This window comes from Diabrotica virgifera, chromosome 1 (genome assembly GCF_917563875.1).
Source record: "Diabrotica virgifera virgifera chromosome 1, PGI_DIABVI_V3a".
Classification (NCBI taxonomy): domain Eukaryota; kingdom Metazoa; phylum Arthropoda; class Insecta; order Coleoptera; family Chrysomelidae; genus Diabrotica; species Diabrotica virgifera.
In genome coordinates, this window is record NC_065443.1 from 138,524,682 (window position 1) to 138,550,998 (window position 26,317).

General features: G+C 31.9%; 1 protein-coding gene across 2 annotated transcripts in view; it reads right to left on the reverse strand.

Annotated features, from left to right (window-relative positions):
• Positions 1-26,317, reverse strand: part of LOC114330294 (signal transducer and activator of transcription 5B) — a 61,141-nt gene that overhangs the window by 19,851 nt on the left and 14,973 nt on the right. The window contains exons 3-9 of one of the 2 annotated variants that reach the window (XM_050644812.1): positions 25,430-25,597; positions 18,249-18,414; positions 18,081-18,162; positions 17,099-17,384; positions 11,704-11,916; positions 9,589-9,842; positions 2,681-2,892 (exon numbers count right to left, since the gene is read on the reverse strand). In XM_050644812.1, the coding sequence (XP_050500769.1) occupies positions 2,681-2,892; positions 9,589-9,842; positions 11,704-11,916; positions 17,099-17,384; positions 18,081-18,162; positions 18,249-18,414; positions 25,430-25,597 (1,381 nt within the window). Of the gene's footprint in view, positions 1-2,680; positions 2,893-9,576; positions 9,843-11,703; positions 11,917-17,098; positions 17,385-18,080; positions 18,163-18,248; positions 18,415-25,429; positions 25,598-26,317 lie in introns of both variants that reach the window. The other variant, XM_050644807.1, reaches the window with a different exon arrangement.

Sequence of the window (26,317 nt, forward strand, 5' to 3'; positions counted from 1 at the left end):
CAAATCTTTTACCCTGTATATATTAATTTTTCAAAAGCTAATACCGCCATTGAAAAGAGTGTAAAATATTTTTTAGGAAATATTTTGAACTTTTTAGTTATGTATCTTTTAGTTATGCATAACGTATCTTCACATGTACTTATGTATGGCAGATTCGTGCAAGTATTATAAGAATTATTGTGCATTTAATGGTAGAAGCATATAATTTGGACCTCATATACTACACATATCAAGGTTCAAATTTAGATATAAGGTAATCTCAGATTTTGCCTTTTACAAAAATGGCGGGCATTCAAAATGGCGACTATACATATGTGACTAATAGCACAATTTCAGCCAAATTTGGCATCAAGGTTCTTTTTTTGATGAGTAAGATCGAGGTCTTGAACCGGAAGAATCGGTTAACCAGAAGTTGTGTTTTTACTATTTTCGATGTAAAAAATGTTAGTTTTTTCAATTCTTTCACCGTGTATATATTAATTTTTCAAAAAGGTAATACCGCCATTGAAAAGAGTATAAAAATATTTTTTATAAAATATTTTGAAATTTTTAGTTATGTTAATTACCATTTAATTAATGCATAACGTATCTTCACATGTACCTATGTGCGGCAGATGCATTCTGAATGGCCGCCATTTTTGTAAAAGACAAAATCTGAGATGGCCTCGTATCTAAATTTGAATCTTTGTATGTGTAGCGTGTGTGGTCCAAATTAAATGCTTTTACCATTAAATGCACAATAATTCTTATATTATTTGCACGAATCTGCCGCACATAGGTACATGTGAAGATACGTGATGCATTTATTAATTGGTAATTAACATAACTAAAGAGATCAAAATATTTCCTAAAAAATATTTTTACGCTCTTTTCAACGCCGGTATTACCTTTTTGAAAAATAATATATACAGGGTGAAAGAATTGAAAAAACAATAACATATTTTTACATAAAAAATCAGGAAATATACAACTTCTGGTAAACCGATTCTTCCGGTTCAAGACCTTGACCTTATACATAAAAAAATAACCTATATACCAAATTCGGTTGAACTCGGACTTTTCGTTCAAAAGTTATCGTGTTATTAGTCACATGTATAGTCTCCATTTTGAATGCCCGCCAGTTTTGTAAAAGACAAAATCTGAGATGGCATCATATCTAAATTTGAACTTTTGGCTGTGTAGTATATGTGGTCCAAATTATATGCTTCTACCATTAAATGTACGATAATTCTTATAATATTTGCACGAATCTGCCGAACATAGGTACATGTGAAGATAAGTGATGTATTTATTAAATGGTAATTAACATAACTCAAAAGTTAAAAATATTTCCTAAAAAATATTTCTACGCTCTTTTCAACGCCGGTATTACCTTTTTGAAAAATTAATATATAAAGGGTGAAAGAATTGAAAAAAAAAACAACATATTTTTACATCAAAAATCAGCAAAAACACAACTTCTGGTAAACCGATTCTTCCAGTTCAAGAGTTTGATCTTAGACGCCAAAAACAGAACCCACATACTAAATTTGGTTAAAGTTGGACTTTTCGTTCAAAAGTTATCGTGCTATTAGTCACATATGTATCGTCGCCATTTTGAATGCCCGCCATTTGTGTAAAATGTAAAATCTGAGATGGCCTCATATCTAATTTTGAACTTTTATATGTGTAGTATTGGGACCGTGCAAGTTCGGCAAAGCGACCTCTATTTCTACGCTCTGTACTTTTATTCGCACTTTTAATTATATTGGCCAATTATATTAGTCCTGGTTGCTGGATAATTGTCAAGACCATAGTCCAAAAAAATAATAAGAAGAAAAAATAAGATGCAGGTTATGTTTAGCAAACGTAAACAATTGTATGTAGTAAATAAAATCAGTTATTAAAATGCAGTACTGCAAGCAAAATACAAGTAATTAAATTTACCTTTATATAATAATTGCATATCATATCAATATTGTAGAGCAATATATAATTTTTCTGCGTCAATGACAGAAGGTATGAAATATACGTCAATTTGACAATTTCAATTGACAATATGAATTATTTAAGATAGTTGCAATATTTTTCCGCGACTCGCGCACGGTCGTTTCTCGTTTCCCTTTCCAAGTACTTGCACACCGCGAATATGTAGTCCAAATTATATGCTTATATCATTAAATGCACAATTCTTATAATGTTGAAATACGAGAACGTGGTTATAGTATACGAAAAACCGTTCTAAAAAATTTATCTACTATGCTCTGTTTTTAAACCAGGAGGAGTAATTCAAATTTACCGCGTCGTAATGCTTGTTTGTAATTGGTCCAACCGCAGGCAAGCTTACTCCACTGCTATGAAATTTTGACACTATTGACATTTAGGAAATTTTGACACTATTGGCATTTCATAGGTTAATTAAGTTATATCGGCGATTTTTTGTATTTTCTGCGCTATTCCTTTAATTTTTAGATTTTTAGTGTGCTTTTATATAAAAAGCCGTTAGTTTTAGAACTCTTTAGGGACGTATTAGTATAATATAATACTTATGGATTACTGTTGAAGGCCGTCATGATCAATCAAAAAGACATATTTGGTGACTTTTCTGTTAACTTTTCTAGTGACTTTGTTGGGTGTGAATCTGTCTTTTTAGTTTACTCCTCCTCGTTTAAAAACAAAGCATAGCATGAATAAAACTTACTTTTTCTGGTACAGCAAAAGGTATTCTGCCAGATTCACTAAAAGCATTATCCCATGTAACAGTCGCCCAAGCATACGGCTCTTGATTACCGTGAACAATAACTGCAACTGGTAAACTCAAGGTCCACACTTGGAACATTAATTCTCCTCCTCCGACACTAAATTGTGACTGGAATAGTAGAGAGAACTTTTCATCCATTACACTTTCAGATCCTAAAAAAATTACAAATATGTAAACTTTCAAACTTTCTTAGGTTGGTAACCCCTTTTGACAAAAAAATTCGTTTCATGACAAGTTCACTCGCTACTTAATAACATTACTAAATCAAGAGGAAGATCTAAAGGTGCGTACTGACTAGAGCAGTGAAATTTTATAATTACATATGACACTAGGTCGACGTTAAAGCTTTTCATTTTCCTTACAAAGTTTGATTAATTTTTAAGGTACGAGTAAAAAAACCTTACTATAAGGTCTTAAATAATGCAGGCTAGATAGTATGTAGGTATATAAAATTATTATATGTATAATATATACCTAAGGCAACAACCACTGTCAAATAACATACAGCAATCGGATAAAAATACAGCAGGGGTTAGACAAGGAGACTTAATGTCGGCTAAACTTTAATACGGTGCTAGAACATGCTTTTAAGAACTTGGATTGGCTGACAAAGGAAATAAAAAGGAGGTACGGGAACTCGTTGTGGCTACAGAGAATGTAGATTTAAATATAGACATCTCGAAAATAAAAATAATGACAAATTTGGTATCTAACCAGAACATCAGTATTGGTAGGCAAGAGATACAAATCGTAGATAAATATAAATACTTAGGACACGAAATTATGATTGTAAGGGATAATTAGGCCCATGAATTGAGGAGAAGAATCGCCTTGGGTGGGCAGCGTATGGAATACAGAGAAACTTTTAAAAGTTGCTTGCTCACAGGCTTGAAGAGAAAAGAACTTGACAATATGTTCTCCTAATGTGTACATAAGGGGCAGAAACACTTCCCTTCGATCGAAGAACAATCTGACTCCCAAAAAAATAAAGGAAGGATGAAAATTTGGGAATAGTTAGTTGAAATTGTCTATTATTATATAAGAAAAAGTTTACAATTCTACATCCCCTCCATTTTACAAAAATGGAGGGGAATACCCCCCTCTCAACGGTGAAAAATATACATTAAAAATAAGAACGTAATTGGATAAAATGACTAATTCGAAACAACTTGTGTTCTATAGAGTTTTTTCGCTATGTCAATACTTTTCGAGTTATTTGCGAGTGAATATGTTCATTTTTAACAAAAAAAAAGAATATGTGTGTACTTTGTACGCACGTAAGAAGTTATACTTCTATTATATGATTTCAACGAAATCAATATACTTTAAACCGTTTATTTATATTTAATTTAACTATTAAACTAATTTTAATACTTACTACTTTCCAAAAATTTTTATTAAGGTACTAGTACACTTTACAGAACCAAAAATAATCATTTCTTTCAAGAATTTTTTTTCTCAGAAACTTTATTACAAATGAACATAAAACTTTTTGCATATTAATCTCTAACTCTTAGAGAGTACAAAAAATATATCTTTTTTTATTTATGCACGTACACTAATATTGTAGAGGGCGCAAAAGTCGAGGCCTCGAAAAATGATGGCGGACTGTTAATCTCAGGATTGGGATATCTGAAACAAAAAAATCGTACGGCATTTGAAAAAGGAAGATTTCTTACGTGACAAGTTACCACAATTTAACCAAAAAATAAAAGATACATATTTTTTAACCATGAAAAACTGAAGAAAACGGGCGATTTTTTCACAAATTTTTTTAAAATTTCCGTAAAATCTTTCTTTTGCGGAATTTTTCACTAACGGTGGTAAATTGTCACGTAAGAAACCTTTCTTTTTCAAATGCCGTACGATTTTCTTGTTTCAGAGATACCAATCCTGAGATTAAGTGTCCGCCATCGGCGCTAGTTTTTTTCGAGGCCTCGACTTTGGCGCCCTCTACAATATTAGTGTAAGTACACAAATAAAAAAGATATATTTTTTGTATTCTTTAAGAAATAGATACTATTATGTAAAAAGTTTTATGTTCATTTTTAATAAAGGTTCTGAGAAAAAAAATCTTGAAAAAATGCTTATTTTTGGTCTTCTAAAGTGTACTAGCACCTTAAAACAATACCAAAAATTAAAAAAATAAAATAATAAAACACACACAAACACATTGAAAAATGCCACAAAGAAATGATTTCTGAACAATAATTGTTGCCAAAATTTTTAACTAAATACGTATTTTCTGAAAAAATTATATAATAATATACTTACAATCATAAAATGTATAAAAAAAATAAAAAAATTATAAACTTGCATTGGGGATCGAACCCGCTTTCCGTCGATCCCGCCGATCGAAGGTCGAAGTGCTTTCCCACTGGCCACCTTCGCGTGTCTGTTATGTGGGAATATACACCAACTTAACGTTTACACCATAAACTTTTTGATAGTAGTTGTTTATTACTTATATGAATTTAATCAAATTAGTTTGATTTTTGTGGAACTAAAAGAATATTTTGTGGAATATCAATATATTAGGTGAATATATGTAGAAATTTTGATGGTAATCAAATTATGTAAATCAAAGCATTTTATACTATTTTGGTAGATTCATTTTAAATTTTCCAAATAGGTAGGTACCTATGTAATTTTTTATTAGGATACTGAAACATTTACAATTATTACGTACCTGTCGCTTTTAAAAACTATTTAAAAAGTCACTACAATTATAAACTTGCTTTTTTCTCTGCCATCACAACAATAAAAACGAATATATACACAACATTTTTTTATCCATAATCTCCATATTGAACAATTATTGACAGATGAATTTAACACCCAAACAGATCCCGTATAACGTTTGAGCGACTAATACTGCTAATAACATACTGTGGGTGTGCGCATGCACCAAGGAATGTAAAAATTCACCCTCGTGCCTAAAGAACTATAACTTCAAAAAAACATGTGTTTGGTCGGTTTTTCGGAGATAACTCAAAAAGTAAGTATTTATCGAAAAAAATATTCTCAGCAAAAATATAGCTTATATAAAAATGGAAAAAATGGTGTATGTATGAACTCTGTAGACTGTAGACCCAGTATAAGCAGAGTTGTAGCTAATGAAAAGTAGGTTCTTCTTTGTCATATTCCAAATCGAATATTTCAATGTGAAATAACCCAAAAACGGAGCACTTTTCGGGAAAAACTCATTTCAACTTTTTTAAAGTGTTTAAAAAAAGGTGTATTTTTGTTTTTTTTTTTAAAAGCTTCCAACATTAAAAGTGAGTTACGCTCAATATATTGTTAGTTCCTTTTATTTTTTGTTAAAAAAAAAATCGCGAAAATCACCCCCTAATTAGCATCACAAATAATTTTTATCATTACCACTTGACAAGTTACTTTGCTTATGTATTATTTATATGATCTGTAAGTTTCATCGATTCAAAGTTGTTATTTTTGAAAAAGCTGTAGTTAAAATGGCTTGAACGAGTAACTAATCACGATTTTAGGCAAATTTTGAACAGCCATAGGATAACCAATTTTTGGTATTACTACTAATTTTTTTTGAGTTAATTTCATAAAAAACTCCATTTTTTTCAAAATTAAAAAAAGTGTTTTATTTTAAACCCAATTTTTTTCAAAAATGAGCACTTTAAACCAATGACACTCATAGACAATATAAACAATACATAAGTAACGTAACTTGTCAAGCGGTAACGATTAATTTTATTTGGGAAGCTAATTAGGGGGTGATTTTCGCGATTTTTTTAGCAAAAAATAAAAAAAATCAGCAATATTTTGAGCGTAACTCACTTACTTTTGATGTTAGATTTTTTTTTGATAAACAAAAACAAACCTTTTTTAAACACTTTAAAAAAGTTGTAATGAATTTTCCCAGAAAAGAGCTCCGTTTTTGGGTTATTTCAAATTGAAATATTCGATTTGGAATTTGACGAAGAAGAACCTACTTTTCATTAGCTACAACTCTGCTTCTACTGGGTCTACAGACCTCATGCATACACCATTTTTTTCAGTTTTTTATAAGCTATATTTTTGCTAATCATTTTTTTCGCTAAAATACTTACTTTTTGAGTTATCTGCGAAAAACCGTACAAAAACATGTTCTTTTTTTGTTAAAAATGAATATATTCACTCGCAAATAACTCGAAAGGTATTAACTTAGTGAAAAAACTCTATAGAACAAAAGTTACTTAGAATAAGTAATTTTATACAATTTCGGACTTATTTTAAACGTATATTTTTGCACCCCCGAGAAAATATTTTTCACCCCTTATTTCTCAATTTTTGTAAAATGGAGGGGATGTAGAATTGTAAACTTTTTCTTATTAATAATAGACAATTTCAACTACCTATTCCCAAATTTTCATTCTTCCTTTATTTTTTTTAGGTTTTCGTAAAATGTTGTGTTCCCTGATCGGGCTATCACAAAAGCCTCGGCTACCAAACTGAGAGTCACACAGGAAAGAATTGAGCGATCCATGTTAGGAATAACTCTGTGAGACAAAATAAAAACGAAGAAATCAGGAGAAGAACAAAGGTGACTGACGTCATCGAAAGGATAGCCTAAAATGGAGATGATAGGCTATTGATTGTGTACTATAGAAAGGAACTACAACGTTAACGGGGTTTTATTATTTCATATGGTCAATGAATCTCTATATATGAAAAAACCGTGGAGTGCTACCATTTTAAAGGGTGCGTTTTTGAGAAATGGGTGAATTAGTCCCTGGGCACAGGTTACATTAGGGTAAGTTCTATGCACTTTTGGTACAAACACGTCTAAATAAAAATTGTTTCTGGTTAAATTTCCTATCTAAATATAACTTTTTAAAGTCAAAGATACTTTTTTTTACAAAAATATATTCAAAAGAAGAAGCACAAAGAAACCCAAAAGAAAGAAATTTTGTTTCTTGTCCAATAACTTTTGTCTACGGGGATATAGGTATAAGCATTGCTTCACAGAAAAAAAACTTACATATTTTCTCTTTAAAATAATGTTTGGTAGAGGTCATTAGGATTTACAGTTTTTGAAATATGATTTTTCAAAGTTGGCCACTCACAGCAATTTTGTGCAATTTTCCTGGTTATTTCGCAAATATTTTTCTGTAACTTTTTTATACGCAACTTTAGGCATATGCAATGGTACATGTAAGAGGAATAGAAATCAATTTCCTTTAAAATGTTTACTGTATAATGTTGTACGACAAAATTTGTACAAAAAACTGCGGTTGTAGGAAGATAGGAATTAGTTGTTCAATATTCTACAAAGATGCATGTGAATGGGTACTAATTGTGGGAACTCTAAGATAACTGAAGTGTCAGAGGAAGATATTGAAGCTAATGCTAACGAAGAGATGGACTTTGATTTTGAAAATTTTTTAAATGTCAACGTTTAAATAATTTTAACTAAAGTGATGTTTTCTAAGACTAATGTTTATGTAATTTTTGTAAGAGAAATAATTTTAAATAATACAGGTAAAAAAATATCAAAGGATCACTCGGTTTCCATTATTTAAATATAGATGATACACCATTTTAAAGAACAGAAAGTAAGCCCTCTTTATTGAGCAATATAATAGTATATTCATGTACAAGAAAAAAAGTTATAATGAGAAATTTAAAAAATAATCCTAAAATCAAAAATCGTTGCAAGTACTTTGAAAAATAATATCTGTAGTTTTTTGTATTTTTGAATTTTTTGAAATACACCATTAAAGTAAATAAGCTTTATTTATTATATAATATAATAATATATACCTAAATGTAGAAGAAAAAAAGTTATAATGAGAAATTTCAAATATAATCGTAAAAATGATATATTTTTTTATACTAGATATTATATAATATATAATATAATATTATATAATATATAATATATTATATAATAATATTATTTTATGTTTATATTATATTATAAAAAATCGTTAAAAGTATAAAACCTTGAAAAACCATAATGTCTTTAAAAGAAAGTCGTACAACGTTATACAGTAGACCATTTTAAAGGTAATTGATTTCTATTTCTATTACGTGTACCATTGTATATACCTAAAGTTACGTAGAAAAAAGTTACAGAACAATATTTGCAAAATAACAAGGAAAATTGCCTAAAATTGCTGTGAGTGGCGAAATTTGAAAAATCATATTTCGAAAACTATGAATCCTAATTACCTCTACTAAACAACATTTTAAAGAAGAAATATGTAGGTTTTTTTTTCGCAAAGCACTGTCTATACCTATATCCTCGTGGACAAAAGTTATGGGACAAAAAACAAAATTTATTTCTTTTGGGTTTCTTTGTGCTTTTTCTTTTGAATATATTTTTGTAAAAAAAAGTATCATTGACTTTAAAAAGTGATATTTAGATAGGAAATTAAAGCAGGAACAATTTTTATGCAGGTATGTTTGTACCAAAAGTGAATAGAACTCACCCTAATGTAACCTGTGCCCAGGGACTAATTCACCCATTTCTCAAAAACGCACCCCTTTAAATGGTAGCACTCCGCGGTTTTTTCATATATAGATGTCCATTGACCATATGAAATAATAAAACCCCGTTAACGTTGTAGTTAATTTTAGCTAGCTTATTTTGAATATAATCAATAGCCTATGAGCAGGACACATAGCTAGAATGACAGATGGGCGATGGACAAAGAAGTTATTGGAATGGAGACAAAGGGACAGCAGTGGACTTTTGAGACTGGATGATGATGATGATGAAAAAACCTTACTCTTTTTTTCCTCTTTTATGGCCTTTGGGCGCTGTGCCCATTTACCAGCAACATTTCTTAAAAATAAACTCCTAACTAAACTAAACCTACCATGAACCTTACCCTTCTTTTCGGTTCTTTTGATCGACTTCAACTGCATGTTTCTAAAGCTCACCGCAAGTTGTCTGGAGCTTTGTTGGTATTCCATTGTGCCAATATTATTTAAAAGCTCTCCAGAACTTTCATTTTTGCCTAGTTTGTCATTCTTTAAAAGCATATTCGCCTGCGATTCTGATATGATTGTAACTTTAACTTGTGGTGGCGTCATATGAACGTTCAGTTTTCCTCCAACCAGGAGGCGAACACTAGCAGTAAATCTAAAAACGAACGGATTATAGTTATATTTATGAATATACAGTGTGTTACGTTTATATGTTTTGCAACAACATATTTTGTCATAAAGGTTAACCCCCGTTAAGATAGGCAAAATGCCCTCACTCGCAATTTTAGCTCGTCACCCCCTTCCCCCTCCACCCACAGCCAAAAAACGTCAATTTTTAGATTTTGTTTTTTTTTTAGTTGGGTTGGAATTAATTTGAAAGTTTCAAAAAATTCACACGCATAGCTGAGGCGTTTACAAAAGATGTCTATTTTTTATGAACTCGTAGCTCAATTTTGTTATTTTGTGTATTTTATCAAAAACTATATCTCTGATTTTTGCCAGATTTTTCCGTATGATGCGTCATCTTCAAAAATATGAAAAACTGGTTATTTATGGGGTTTTTGGTAATTTTCTCCATTTTATTGACTTCAAAATAGATCAACTCAAGGTTTTGTTCATATGTTATGTATAATTTGAAATAACTGAGTTTTTTAGGATATTGAAAAATTTAAAAAGACTGTATGACTTGTACACACTTCTAAGTAGGTCAAACCGGCAAACAGGTGTGTTCTCAAAAAAATTGATAGTGTGTAAAAACAACTAGTTTGCCGATTCAAAAGTTGGCCGAAACACCTTTAAACCCCCTAAAAACCAGTTTCCGGATTTTTTAAGATGGCACACAATACGGAAAAATCTGAAAAAAATCAGAGTTATAGGTAGTTTCTGATAAAATACACAAAATACAAAAAAATTAGACCTGCAGCAATCTCCAAAAAAGTTACGCGTTTTAAAAAAATTTTGAGGTTATGTTCACTTGAGCTATGGGTCCATAAAAAATAGACATGTTTTGTAAGCGTCTCAGCTATGCGTTGAATTTTTTGAAATTTTTAAATCAATAATTGCAATCCAATTAAATAAAATAAAATCTACAAATTGACGTTTTCGGCTGTAGGCAGCTAAAATTGCGCAGAATCTTATTTTTTGATCACAAAGAACGTAAAAAAACTAAAACAAATTTATTCAGTTAATTAATGTAATTAATTGTTCGAATGTATGTATTTTATCAGGTTTGATAAATCCATTTAGTGATATTAAAAATTAATTAACAAAGTAATTATGTATATCTGGGTACTAAGTGTAGGCAACACTGTTTTAGTTGTTTAAATCAATTGTTTATTTAATGAGCCGTTGTTAATTTAGCGCAAAGTAGGTTTATATATTGGCCCACTGTTTTGAAAGTCAAAGAATTTCCTTCCTCAGTGGAAAAGGGGACATTTAATGTCTTCGCCTTTAAAATTTAAGAATAAATTATTCAAAAAACGTCGTTGTCAACCTATTTTACTTTTTCGAAATAAATGTCTGAAATAAATTCAAATTTCAACACAAAACAATATTTGTCTACTCTCTACCGATAGAAAGTAAATAATTATGAATTCCAACAAATTCTTCTGATTAAGTGTTGGGGGCTCCTATAATTTGAAATGAACATTTGAAGCAAATTTTTGTGATTTTTTTTAAACTATGGTAGAATTATTTTATTTTTAAATTAAATAAAAATATTCAGTACAATTCAAAGAATATTAAAAAAAATTAAAAAAAAGGTAAAATATTGAAACGGCGTATTTCATTTGCACCTTATACAATTAGTATATTATGTATATTATATTTATGGGTCATCCTCCTTAATTTCTTGTCAGTGTATAGTTGGTTATACGGTGACAACGTGAAAATTTAATTGATGGCGTGCAAATAACGGAAATAATGTATATTAAATATTTCTAATCCATATTGAAAGATAAAAAAAATATACAGGATTAACAAGAAAACTATCTTTTTAGAAGAAATAACGTACATACCGCGTATTTTTCTTCATTACTTGTGGAGGTTGTTTTTCGATAATAAAAGTCGAGGTAACTAGCGTCGACAGCAACTGTGTAAACTCCTGAAGTAGGTGAGGTAGCACATCAGCTACTACAGGCGGATCAACCATAGGTACTCTCTGCTTCAACCTTTCAACCTCTTTAGTTTGTTGCCGATTCAACCAAATTAATTCTGCCAAACTTTCGCACCTATACAAATAATTGTTATATAAAATATTGCGAAGCACACCGCACAAATCTTATGGAAAATGTAATGTCACTCAAATGCAATAAAGTCTACATGAATAGATTTCATCTCGAAATTACAATCATCTCAAATCATTGCGCCAATTCTACATTTTGATTAATAACGGTGTAAATTGATATAGATACCGAAAAACAAAGTAAGTTATCAATCGAAGTAGCACGGAAAACGACAATAAATATCGTTCCCATACCACCAGATTGACAACAGGTGGAAGTGGAATACTTTCTTTGGTTACACCTCCTGAGATTTTCAAAATAGAATAGAATAGAAATATACTTTATTGTCACTGAAAATGTTTACAATTTTATGGACAAAGCTTACATACAGTCAAAAGAAAAACATAATATAAATAACAAATAACAACTACAATTTACTAAAATTAGATAAATCGTCAATAATGTACAGTATAAGATATAAAAGCCAAGACAAAAACAATTTATTGCAAAATATATATAAATTGCAAATTGAACATACAACAAATAAAATAAAATAGATACAACATAAGGAACTGACAAATTTATGCTACTGCGTATGGAACCCAATTTTCTTAGTTATTCATTAAGAAATTCTTCTATTGAATATTATGGTCTTTTGGATAGATAGGCTTTTGTCATTTTACGGAACTTAGGGAAAGATGTTGCAGATTTAAGTTGTAACGGAAGATGATTGTACAGTTTCTTTGCGGAATATAATATAGATTTCTTTACTAACTCAGTGGATGGAATCGGTAAATAAATATCAAAGATTGAATTTCTGGTGGAGTAAAGATGATTGGGCCTTGATGGAAAGACATGAAGGTGTTTACGAATTAAACAAACCGTTTCTAGAATATATAAAGATGGAAGTGTTAAAATTTCGTGATCTCTGAAGTAACTTCTGCAATGTGTAGATCTTCTGAGGCCAAACAAATATCTTATTGCTCTTTTTTGCAATCTAAAAATGACATCAAATTGAGCAGCTGTACTAGAACCCCAAAAAGGAAGACCATATCGAAGATGAGACTCGAACAACGAAAAATATGTTATTTTAGAAGATGCTAAATTGAGTTCCCTTGAGACAGATCGTATTGCATAGCAAGCTGAGGCGAGTTTCTTACTTAACGAATCGATATGAAGGGACCATTTGAGGTTGCTGTCTAAAAAAATACCAAGAAATTTTACAGAATCAACGGTACTGATCTGGCTGATATTAAGAGGTAAGGGTTGAAGAGCTCCTTTGTAAGATAATGCTATTGTTTTGTCTACTTTAAACGACAGTAAATTAGAGTCAGGCCAGGTTTTTATTGTAAGCAGATCAGAAGTTACAGTAGCATGAAGAGTTGCAATATTTGAGTTGCTCCAAGTGATACTGGTATCATCAGCAAAAAGAAAAATTTTTCCATCGATTTTTAAATTAGTGATGTCATTTATAAAGATAAGGAACAGTATAGGACCCAATACTGAACCTTGTGGTACTCCACATACGATGTTTTTGAGACTAGAGTCAGTATCATTTGCTCTAACTAGTTGTTTCCGATTATTCAAGTAGGATTGGAACCAATTCAAAGAAATACCTCGAATTCCATAGAAATTTAGTTTTGTAATCAAGATGTCGTGATTTACACAATCAAAAGCTTTGGCATAGTCGCAGAAAACAGTGGCAGTATAAAGATTATTGTTTAGTGCTTGGTAAACCTCGTGTAGTACAGAAAACATGGCATCAGTGGTACATTTGTTTGTTAAAAAGCCGAACTGATTTTGTGATAAAATGTTGTTATCAACGATAAAGGACATAAGTCGAGTTTTAATGAGTCTCTCAATCATTTTGGAGAGTACCGGTAGTAAGGCAATAGGTCTATAGTTGCAGGCATCAGATTTTTCGCCACCCTTATGAAGAGGAATAATAATGACTGTCTTTAGGCACTCTGGAAATATACCTTTTTCGAAGGAATCATTAATTAGTGAGAGGAGGATTTCCAACACATTTTCTGTGAGATTAGAGAAAATTTTTATAGATAGTCCATCAGTACTACAGGATGATTTGCTTTTGATACTATTGATTGTTTGGATCAGTTCAGAGTTATCGACTGGTCGTAAAAATAATGAATTAGAGACCTGTCTTGAATTAGGAAGATAGGAAATGGGATCTTGTTGCGGCAAAATTGTTGATGTTATATTTTTACTCACATTAACGAAGTAGTCGTTTAGACTCTCAGGATTTGGAAGGTACAATGATTGAGCAGTGTGAGTTTTATTTCGAAGATCGTTTATTATAGACCAAATTTCTTTTGCAACACTTTAGAGCTTCCCATACGATTTTGATAATAGGCTATTTTAGCTGACCTGACAAGTTTTAGATATGTTGTCCTGTACTTCATGATATATTCAGTGACAGCAACATTGGTAGTAAATTTCTTGATGTATAGTAGTGAACGCATATTCTTAGCTGATATGCGAATACCTTTCGTAACCCAAGGTTTCCGATGTTTTGGCTTAATAGGAATTAAAGGAAATGCCTTATTGAAGATGTGGAGAAGCTTATCTAGAAAAACACTGAAATCATAGTCCACGTCTATAGAAAGAAATTGCCACTCAGAAGTTAAGCATAAATTTTGGAATTTACGAAAATTTTGGGCGGAAAAAATCCTACCTAAACGTCGGGTTCTGAGGAGGGTTTGCTGAAGATGTTAAACTTCGTATACACTGCTTCATGATCAGATAGTCCCGCATTAATAACTGTAGAGCTGACATCAAGGGGTGAGAAATCTGAGACAATATAATCGATTATGGTAGATGTAGTTTTTGTAATCCTTGTAGGAGAATTAACGTGCATTTAGAGACCATACGATTCAAATATGTTTGCCAGGGACACTTAAGTAACACTAGCAGCAGCATAATTAATGTTAAAATCACCGCACATAATTTTTCTGCTTTTATGAGGCAGGTCATCTAACAAATTTAGCAGGTTCTGAAAAAATAGTTCCACGGTAGAATCAGGTGATCTATAAATGCAAATAATGTAAAGATTAAGATTTTTATTATAAACTAAGGAAAACTCAAAGAAGGATTCACTTAACAAAAAGTCATATTTTGTTACCAGAGAAAAATCATTATTTCTAGAGAGAATCAGGGTGCCTCCATGAGCCGAACTTGGACGATCATACCTGGCAATTGTGGTATATTTTTCTACAAAAAAAGGCTCGTTAACTTCAAGCCAGTGCTCTGTAACCGCAACTATCGGAGGAAATCCTAATTCCTCCAGAAACAAAAATAATTCATCAGTTTTATTTCTTATAGAACGAATATTAATCAGAACCATGCCAAAGTTGTCATCACTAAAATAATTTGAGGTTTCTAGTCCCTCAGAACACGTTGTTTGGGGGAAAAAATGAGGGGGAAAAGACCTCCGAAACCGGTATAGACTCTTCCTGCACTCTCCGATTTAACCAGAGTATTATGCAGCTGCTGCATTTTCGTGTTGCAAAGAAATTGAAAATGTTTATACATTTTTAATTCATTTACTCTTTTGTATGAGTATTAAGGAATCTTTCTTGTTGGAACTTTTACCACGCTGAGCAGATGAGTTGTGAATTATTTAAAATTCTCTCATCTTCATTTCCTCGGCATCCTGTTTGATTTATAAATTTTGAAAATTTCAGGAGGTGTAACCAAAGAAAGTATTCCACATGCTGTCAATCTGGTGGTATGGGAACGATATTATATTGTCGTTTTCTGTGCTACTTCGATTGTTAACTTACTTTGTTTTTCGGTAGATGGCTCTAGTTCATCCGTGACATTTCTTTCTTTGCAATTCGGAAAGACCCAAAGTAGGATACCTGGGGAAATCGGAGAGAAGAGGATATGGGACTACTGATGAGGGGGAAAGACCTCCGAAACCGGTATAGACTCTTTCTGCACTCTCCGATTTAACCAGAGTATTATGCAGCTGCTGCATTTTCGTGTTGCAAAATAATTGAAAATGTTTATACATTTTTAACAATATTTTGTATTTTGACAACGACACCCGACTTGGGCGTCGAAACTTTAATAAAATCATTTTTTTTTTGGTAAAATTGTGGCTTATTTCCAATTGAAACTAGTTGATTATTAAGGCAGAGGTTTACTTTTTGCTCATAGATAATAAAGAAGACATAATTTGGTCAGTGGTATGGTACATAGTTCGTCTAATTGGCTTAGACTAATCTTCTTCTTTTGGTGCCTACTCGTTTCGAATATTGGCGATCATTCTGGTTATAATTATTTTATTAACTGATGCTTTGAATAGACTAGTTGTTGTTGTGGAGAACCATTTCCTCAGGTTCTGTAACCATGATATTCTTCTTCTCCAAATTCCTCGCTTTCCGAATAATTTTCCTTAAAAGATTACCTTCAGTAACCTGTATTTAGTGCCGTTTCTCATTATGTATCCGAGATATTCTAACTTTCTCCTTTTAATGGTATACATCACCTCTCTTTCTTTATCCATTCTTCGTAATACGGTCTCGTTGGTTATCTTGTCCGTCCATGATATCCTTAGGATTCGCCTGTATAGCCACATCTCGAAGGCTTCAAGTTTTTTCTCCATCGCTTCAGTGAGTGTCCAGGATTCAACTCCGTAATATAATATTGAGAAGATATAACATTGTAGGAGCCTTATTTTTATCTCTAGATTAAAGTTGTGACTTTTAAAGAGGTTGGCCATGTTATTGAATGCACTCCTAGCCTTCTCTAGTCTACATTCTATTTCTTGTGAGTGATCCCATTGATCGTTTACTATTGTTCCAAGATATGTATACTGTTTTACTCGGACCACTGGTGTATTCTTGATAAGCAGTTAGGCATCTCTAATTTTATTTTTGATGATGACCATAAATAGATTAATAGTATTTATAAGCTTAGACTAACAGTATTTATGAATATAACAGTTTTATGGACTTCAAAAATGTGATTTCCATAAACTTCAACTGCAATTTACGCCGTTATTAATAAAATTCAGAGTTGGCGCAATGATACGAAATGATTGTAATTTCGAGACGAAACTATTCATGAAATTTTATTGCATTTCATTTGAGTGACATCACACTTCATAAGAGGTGTGTGGTGTCTTTTCTCTAAAATTTGAAAACAATAAAACGAACTCCCTTACCATTCCTGTATAGTGTCTAAATTGCTTTTGAAGTTAGCTCCATTTCCAGCCAACTGTTGGTCTCGTTTCCATTTAATAAGTTCCTCGTCCAAAACATGTGTTTGTAACTGGGCCACCAATTGAAACGTTTCTTTTAATTTATCGCCTAAAGCTAACTTTAACTGTAACAGGGCAGCCAACTTTTGGTTGAGACTGGCTTCTACTACCTCTTTTTGTTTTTGAAGTTTTGTAGCATTGCTGTTAGATATTTGTGAGTTCTGTTGGGTAATCATCTGCTGCAAATGTGCTAAAAATGTTTATTTATTAATAAAAGCATAAAATAAAGAGACTATTTTTTCTTATTTAGAAATACACAATCAGCGTCAACCACGCAGGGTTGTTGGTGGAGTAACATATAGGCCACGATCCCGCGTACCAAAAAAAAGTTGATTAATAGCAAGCTGAAGATTTGTTAATTGCTTAACGGTGTCTAGTCGGACAAACTTTGATGTACGGCAACACTGGAACAAGGGAAGTTTTAATTGTGGAACAGTTTAAAAATTTGGAACGTCAGATTACGAAAACGTCCCATGTATTTTGTCGGACAGAACATCCAATTGATTTGTTACCCTTCCATTAAACTCTCATGCAAAAATCAGACTGCTTTTACTAACCAACATGATTCCTGTCATTTGACAAGTTCTTCGTGTTCCACTCATTAAAATACCCAGTTGACCAGTCTGATTTTTGCATGAGAGTTTAATGAAATGGTAACAAATCAATTGAAAGTTCTGTCCGTCAAAATACATGCAACGTTTTCGTAGTCTGACGTTCCAAATTTTTAACCTGTTCCACAATTAAAACTTCCCCTGTTATAGTGTTCCCGTACATCAAATATTGTCCGACTAGACACCGTTAAGCTATTAACAAATTTTCAGCTTGCTATTAATCAACTTTTTTTTGGTACGCGGGATTCAGGTCTAATACACAAGGATAGACTTACCTGTAATTTTCTGACACTCATGATATTGTAATGCAAACGACTCTAACTCTTCCTCCATTTTTCTTATGTCTTCCGCTGTACTCTACAAAAAGAAAGTAAAAAAAAATCAGCACTTTGTGAAAAATAAAAAACGAAAACAATTCTTACTCCATACAAATATTTATTTACCTGAGTTCTGTTTCTTAAAACGTTGATCTTTTGTAAAATTTCTGCATTGCTGTTCGATATCAAATTTGAAAAACCATTGAAATTGCCCACACCGGCTGCATTAAGCAGTCTCATTTCAGCAGCTAAACAGCTACGAATAAGGGTAAAGAGTTGCATTGGACAAGAACTGAAATAGATATTTTTAATTAATATTCTTTACTAAATTATTGCTCTACTACTCGTATATGTATTGCGTTTCGCGGTCACTTTGCAGTACAGACTCTTGTGAAAAACGATGTTGGCTGTTCTACGCCTGTACAATACCTTACCTACATTTTTAGCTTTAGCTTATCAGCAGTAATCGAACATTTTATACACCCGTTTAATTTAAGTTTATAATAGATTCGATAGTAAATTGTTACACTGTAAAGTTAGCTTCTTCTTCAGCCTTCAGTAATCCAACTTTATACATAGGCCTCCCCCAATTCAATCCAGCGTTGTCTATTTTGCGCCACCTGTTTCCAGTTGTGTCCTCCAAACTTCTTTATGTCTTCGGCCCATCTCATTTGTGGCCTTCCTCTACTTCTTCTTCATAACCACGGTCTCCATTGTTGTATTTCGTGATTCCATCTTTTATCCTTCAGTCGGGCATTGTGTCATGCGAAGCTCCATTTTAATTTGGCAGCATGTTTTCCTGCGTCTTTTACTTTGGTTTTGCTTCTAATCCTGTATTTGTTTTTTTGTCTATGAGCCTCACCTCGAGCATTGATCTTTCCATCGCTCTCTGTGCCTTTACTATTTTATCCATATTGGCCTTGGTGAGTGTCCACGTCTGTGAACCATACATAAGTATAGGGAGGATACACTGATCGTAAACTCTGGTTCTCAAATATTGTTCTATTTTAGTGTTTTTCAAAATCCAACTCAGTTTTCCAAATCCTTATTCTTCTAGTAATTTCGGCAGTTTGATTTTCTTTGTTAACTTTCATTATCGGTCCCAGGTAGATGTATTCGCTTACTGTTTCTAAATCCATGTCATTCAACGTTATTTTTGTAATGTTCGGTGTATTCGTCATTACTTTTGTTTTTTTCAAGTTCATCTTAAGACCTACTTTTTCCGAAGCTTGAAATAGTTGCGTCATCATGGTCTGTAATTCTTCGAAACTTGTAGCGAATATTACAATGTCGTCAGCATATCTCAAATGACTCAGTTTTCTTCCAATAACATTTATTCCTTATAACATATATTCCAGTTAATGTCTTTGAACACGTCTTCAAGTCCCAGTTTGAACAGCGTTGGTGAAATAACGTCTCCCTGGCAAACTCCTCTGTTGATTGGTATAGCTTTGGTTTTCTCATCTATTTGTATTTTCATTGTAGCTTTCTTTTAAATATTATGTATGAGCATTCTGTATCGAGAATCTATCCTGCAGTTGTTCATAGCTCCCTCTATTGCCCAAAGTTCTATGGAGTCGAATGCCTTTTCATAATCAACGAAGCCAATGTATAAGTTCAAGTAATATTCATTGGCTTTCTCTATTAGTGTTCTGACTGTAAGAAGATGATCCGCTGTACTGTAACCCTTTCGGAATCCTGCCTGCTCTACCGGTTGATAGCTATCAAGCTTCGACGATAGTCTATTAGCTATTACTCTCATAAACAATTTGTACATTTGGGACAACAGGGAAATTGGCCTATAGTTCTTCAGATCTCCCCTGTCTCCTTTTTTAAAGAGAATTATTGTCAAGCTCTCTTTCCAATCATCTGGGACTTCTCATTTGTGAAGGAACGCATTCGTTGAAAAGATTTTTCAATTCTTCGAGAATAATTTCACTCCCCTCCTTTAACATTTCCATCTGGGCCCGGAGCCTTATTGTTCTTTAGTTGTGTCATAGCTTGTTTTATTTCGAAGAATTCTATATTAGGGAGTACTTCTGAGTTGACATTTATTATCTTTTTCTTAAGATTTTCCTTCGCAGTGTTATCTGGGTCTTTGTTTGAGGAATATAAATCACGGTAAAATGTTTGTGTAACTTTTAGGATTTTGTTATTTTCTCTTGTTTCTTTTCCATCTTTATCTTTTAATGAGATTATTAGAGGCTTTCTTCTAATTCCTCCTAATCCTCTTATTAGAGGGAAAGTTAGCTTAAGAACAATAAAAAATTGATACCGGTAGGTACTCACGAAAAATAATTCATTGTGGACCTAATTATAGAAAATCAGGTAGAATTCTAAATATGTATGTACAGTGCACAGATTCTAATTTTATATTATTTTTAGCCCAATAAATGACCGTTTTGGAGTGTAATTTTCAGGGGCAACTCCGAATTGCATGAAAATTTGGATTTAGGTTCTACTTACCCTCCACTTCAAAGTTGAATTTGTGCCGTTGGTTGCTTTTACTTGGGGGGTGACAGTCACCCCTTCTCGGGGGGGTGAAAAACGCATGTTTAAAATAAGCCCGGAAATGGATAAGTTGACAGATTATAAGCAACTTTCGTTCTATAAAGATTTTTACGTAAGCCAATACTTTTCGAGTTATTCGCGATTGAAAAAGTTGATTTTTCGACAAAAAAACTACGTTTTTAGACTGTTTTTCGCAAATAACTCAAAAAGTAAATATTTTATCGAAAAAAATATTCTTAAAAGTGTAGCTTATACAAAAACGAAAAAAACCGTTTATCAGTAAATTCTATAGATTAAGTAAAAGCAAAATTGTAGCTCATGAAAAATACGTTCTTATTCGTCTAATTCCAAATCGAATAATTCAACACGAAATCACCGAAAAATTAAGCACTTTTCGGGAAAAGTTTATCAACATTTTTAAAGTATCTAAATAAAGCTTTATATTTGCTTTTTACAAAAATTTCCAGCATCAAAAATAAACGAGTTACACTGAAAAAAAAGTTGGCCTCTTTCTTTGGTAAAAAAAATCGTGAGAACCCCCTCTATTTAGCACTGTAAATAAAATTAATCGTTACCGCTTTACCATTTATTTTAAGTGCATGTGTATTGTTTATATGATCTGTAAGTTTGATTGGCTTGAAGTGCTTATTAAAAAAAAAAAATTGGTTTTATAGTAAAAAAAAATTTCTAAAAATGTTTGAAAAATTTCCTTTTTTCAAAATAACTTAAAAAGTATTAGTGATAAGTAAAATTTTAAACAGTAAAAAATGTAGGTTTTGCTATTATAAATATTATGCTAGTTTCATTTTGTTTTTCCGTAACACAAAAATTGGTTAAAATATGGCTGTTCAAAATTTGTATACACTCGTGATTAGTGACCCGTTCAAGCTTTTTCAACTATAACCCTTTCAAAAATAAGCACTTTAATCCGGTGAGACTGACAGATCATATAAAAAATAGATAAGTAAGTAAATTGTTTGTAAAGCGGTAATGATAAATATCATTTGAGGAGCTAAACACGGGGAGATTTTCATGATTTTTTCACCAAAAAAAAAGAGGGCCAACTTTATTTTGAGCGTAACTGGCTTATTTTTAATGCTAGAAACTTTTATAAACAATTAAAATAAAGCTTTTTATAAACACTTTTTTTCGGTAATTTCACCTTGAAATATTCGATTTGGAATTAAACGAATAAGAACGTATTTTTCATGAGCTACAACTTTGTTTTTACTCGATTAATAAACTTTACTGATACATCATTTTTTTCAGCTTTTTATAGGCTACACTTTTGCTAAGGATATTTTTTTCGATCAAGTATTTACTTTTTGAGTTATTGGCGAAAAACCGTGTGAAACCGTAGTTTGTCGAAAAATAAACATTTTCAATCGCAAATAACTCGAAAAGTATTGACTTACATAAAAAACTCTATAGAACAAAAGTTGCTTAGAATGAGTCAATTTATCCATTTCCGGTCTTATCATGAACGTATGTTTTTTAACCCCCGAGAAGGGGTGACTGTCACCCCCCAAGTAAAAGCAACCAACGGCACAATTTCAACTTTGAAGTGGAGGGTAAGTAGAACCTAAATCCAAATTTTCATGCAATTCGGAGTTGCCCCTGAAAATTACACGGTATCGCCGTATTTCCCGTTCATTTACTGGGCTATTTATATTATATATTATTTGTTATTTCATTATTTCGAATACTGTCTCTCTCATACACCGACTATAATACTGCGCATAGACACATTTAGAATCTGAAACATTGTATGTATATAATTACGAACATATATTATATTCGTTACACATTGTAAGAATAACGTTGATTCGCCAAAACCAAATTATTTTAAGGTTAATTATAATTTAAATTACTTACAGATTACTTGCTGTAGTTAATTAAAATGTCTTTATAATGCACGCTCTTAAATCGTACTAATTATCAGAGTAATTTACATGAATGAATAAGCAAAGAAAATTAGAAAATTGATATTTAGTTAAATATTAATCACATGCTAATTATATTATTCAAATGCTATATCGTTAATATCGATTAAATACCTTTCTTGGTACCTATAAATTAGTTAAAATAATAAAATCGGCAACACTGAGCTCCAGGGTTCCATAAGATTTACATAGCCCTATGTTTCTCCTACTGCAAAGTCACAGCGAAACACGCTATAGTTATGTCACAGTATAAAGAGGGACAGTAAAACCTCTTCTATGTCGGCACTTTGATCTCAAGAAGTAATATCGGCAGTACGCAATTGGTAATTCACCAGTCGTGGATGCGGGTTTTCCCTGTTAAAACCACATTCCTTTCTACGCGACTAGCAATGCAAGAGTGGTGGTCTAGCGACTGGGAACCTTGCGCGGTCGCCATGCGCGTTGAAAGATTTTACTTCCAATTTTTCGGAGAGTAGTTCTACTGACCCTCTTTATACTGTGGTTATGTTCATCAACAAAACGACAGAACAGTAATTATGCTATGGCCCGAGTGCATGTGTGGCCAACTACTTGGTACCAATGAGTTAGGCCAACGTGTACAGTACTTGGCGTAATTTCGAAACTTTGGTCTACACACCGAATGCTTTCGGTTTTTCGAGTACATATCAAAGGACTACCATGAAAGTCCAATTCAGACTTAGCAACACCACCAACGTGTAAACACTGTTTTTACTTGGTATAATTTATTGACTGAACTCATTGGTCTAACTAGTTGGCCACACATGTACTGTAGGCTATTCATTATGTATTTTAGAAAGGAACTACAACGTTAACGGGGTTTTATTGTTTCATATAGTCAATGGACCTCTCAGTATGAAAAAACCGCGGAGTGCTACCATTTAAAGAGGTGCGTTTTTGAGAAAAGGGTGAATTAGTCCCTAGGCACAGGGCGAATTAGGGTGAGTTCTATGCACATTTGGTGCAAATATGTCTACAGGAAAATTGTTTCAGGTTAAATTTACTATAGAAATATCACATTTTAAAGTCAAAAATATTTTTTTTTTACAAAAATATATTCAAAACAAAAGCAAGAAAAAAACACGAAAGGTAGCATTTTTGTTTCTTGCCCTATAACTTTTTCCACGGGGATTTAGGTATAGGCATTGCTTCACAGAAAAAAAACTTCCATCCTTTTCCTTTAAAGTGACGTTTGGTATAACTCTTTATGATTTATAGTTTCCAAATTATGATTTTTTAAAGTTCGCCACTCACAGCGATTTTGGGACATGTTCCTTGTTATTTCGCAAACATTGTTCTGTAACTTTTTTCTACGCAGCTTTAGGTATATGCAATGTTACATTTAATAAGAATAAAAATCAATTATCTTTAAAATGGTCTATCGTAAAAGGCTGTGTGACCATTTGTATGCAGGATATGGTTTTTCAAAGTTGAATACTTTTAATGATTTTTGATATATTCTACGATTATTTTTAAATTTCTCATTATAACTTTTTTTATTGTATATTTATTGTATATTGTATATACATTGTGCAATAAAAAAGAAAACTTATTTTATTTACGTTAAAACTGTGTATTGTAAAAAACTCTTAGGACTATTTTTAAACAAGATAAATGTCACATACTTACACATGCAATAGTTCCCACTAAGCTGGAACCATATGGAAAACTTTTTTATTATTAACTTTATGAAAAAAGTTATTCGTTATAAAATGCTCTGCATAGTCTAAAACCTAAGATGCAATCATCAGATATAAAATTTTGTCAATAGTGTAAGAGGTATGTTAAAAAATATGAATTTCGGTCAAGAGTAAAGTAGCTTTATATTTCAAAATATCGAAAGGTGTTATTAAGCAAAGTAATTTGGAATTAAAAATTATGTTATAATATGCGATTATATTCTTCTAATTAAAAAAAATGAAAAATTTTAAAATTTTTCTCAAATTACGGACACCCTTGGATATCCTACGGATATCTTATTTAAAAATAGTCCTAGAATTTTTTGCAATACATCATTTTAAAGTAGAAAAAATATGATTTTTTATTTCATAATGTATATACCTGAATGTACAAGAAAAAAAGTCATAATGAAAATTTCTAAAAGTAATCATAAAAAATATCAAAAATCATAAAAATATAAAATCTTGAAAAAGCATAACTTGCTTAAAAATAGTCGTACAACCTTATACAATAGACCATTTTAAAGGTAATTGACTTCTCTTTCTACTAAGTTTACCATTGCATATACCTGGAGATGCGTAGAAAAAAGTTACAGAACAATGTTTGCGAAATAATGGAAAAATTGGCCAAAAATGCTGTAAGCGGCGAAATTTGAAAAATCTTATTTCGGAAACTATAAATCCTAGAGACCTCTACCAAACGTCATTTTAACGAGGAAGGATGGTAATTATTTTTCGCTGAAGCAATGCCTATACCTATATCCCTGTGGAAAAAAGTTATGGGGCAAAAAACAAAATTGCTTTCTTTTGTGTTTTTTTTTTGTTCTTTTTTTAGTATATTTTTGTAAAAAAAAATATTTTCGACTTTAAAATGTGATATTTTGATAGTAAATTTAACCTGGAACAATTTTCCAGTAGACGTGTTTGTACTAAAATTGCATAGAACTCACCCTAATTCACCCTGTGCCTAGGGACTAATTCACCCCTTTCTCAAAAACGCACCCATTTAAATGGTAGCACTCCACGGGTTTTTCAAATTTAGGGGTCCATTGACTATATGAAATAATAAAATCCCATTAACCTTTTAGTTTCTTTTAGCTCTCTTATTTTGGACATAATCGATAGCCTACTGAGGCCAATATGAAATTATACAAACCTGTATCTTTCTTTGAATAACTTTGCAGCTTCAGCAAGTTTTAGTTTTGTAAGGAAATATTCTGAATCAGTTACAACTGATGCTTTGTCCTCTATCTCTTTGATTAAAGAGTTGATCAAGCTTGCAATGTACTGCTCATGTTGTGGATTGTCTGGATCAATATCACAACTGAAACAAATGAATACTTTTATTTTTTAATTGCCAATAAGTATAGACCGAAATAAGCAATCTGGCATATTTTGCATAAATTTCGTATTTTTAACAGAAATTGCATATACACAGTCGAACCCGCTTATTAGAATACCGGTTATAGGAATATCCCGGTTTAAGGAATATTTGAGCCAGCCACCAATGATTGGTTATTAGAATATCCCGGTTATAGGAATACTTTTGCTTATCACGAAGTCTATTTCAATAACTCAGTTCAACCTGTATTTGCATATTTTTGTAAAAAAAGGTATAATGCCAATATTTTCTGAATGGGCCAACCTTTTCTCGGAATTGTTAATTCAAATTCCTCGAGTAATGAGTAATAAAACCTGTTTCTTTGAATCATTTTGTGCGTGTTATAAACCTGCTATTGTAATAAAGGATTTTAGGTAAACTCTTAAACATCATCATCATCATCATCACTGGCTAGACAACCCTTTATGGGTCTTGGCCTGTTCCAGGATTCTTCTCCATTCTGATCTGTTTCATGCTTTTTTTCTCCAGATTTTATTTTTAAGGTTATTATATCATTTTCTATTTGTTCTAAATATCTCAGTTTCGGTCTTCCTCTTGTTCTTTTTCCTATTGGCATCTGTTTGAATATTTTGTTTGGTATTTCGCCTTCTTCCATTTTTTCTACATGTACCATCCAACGCAGCCGTCCTATTTTAATGAATG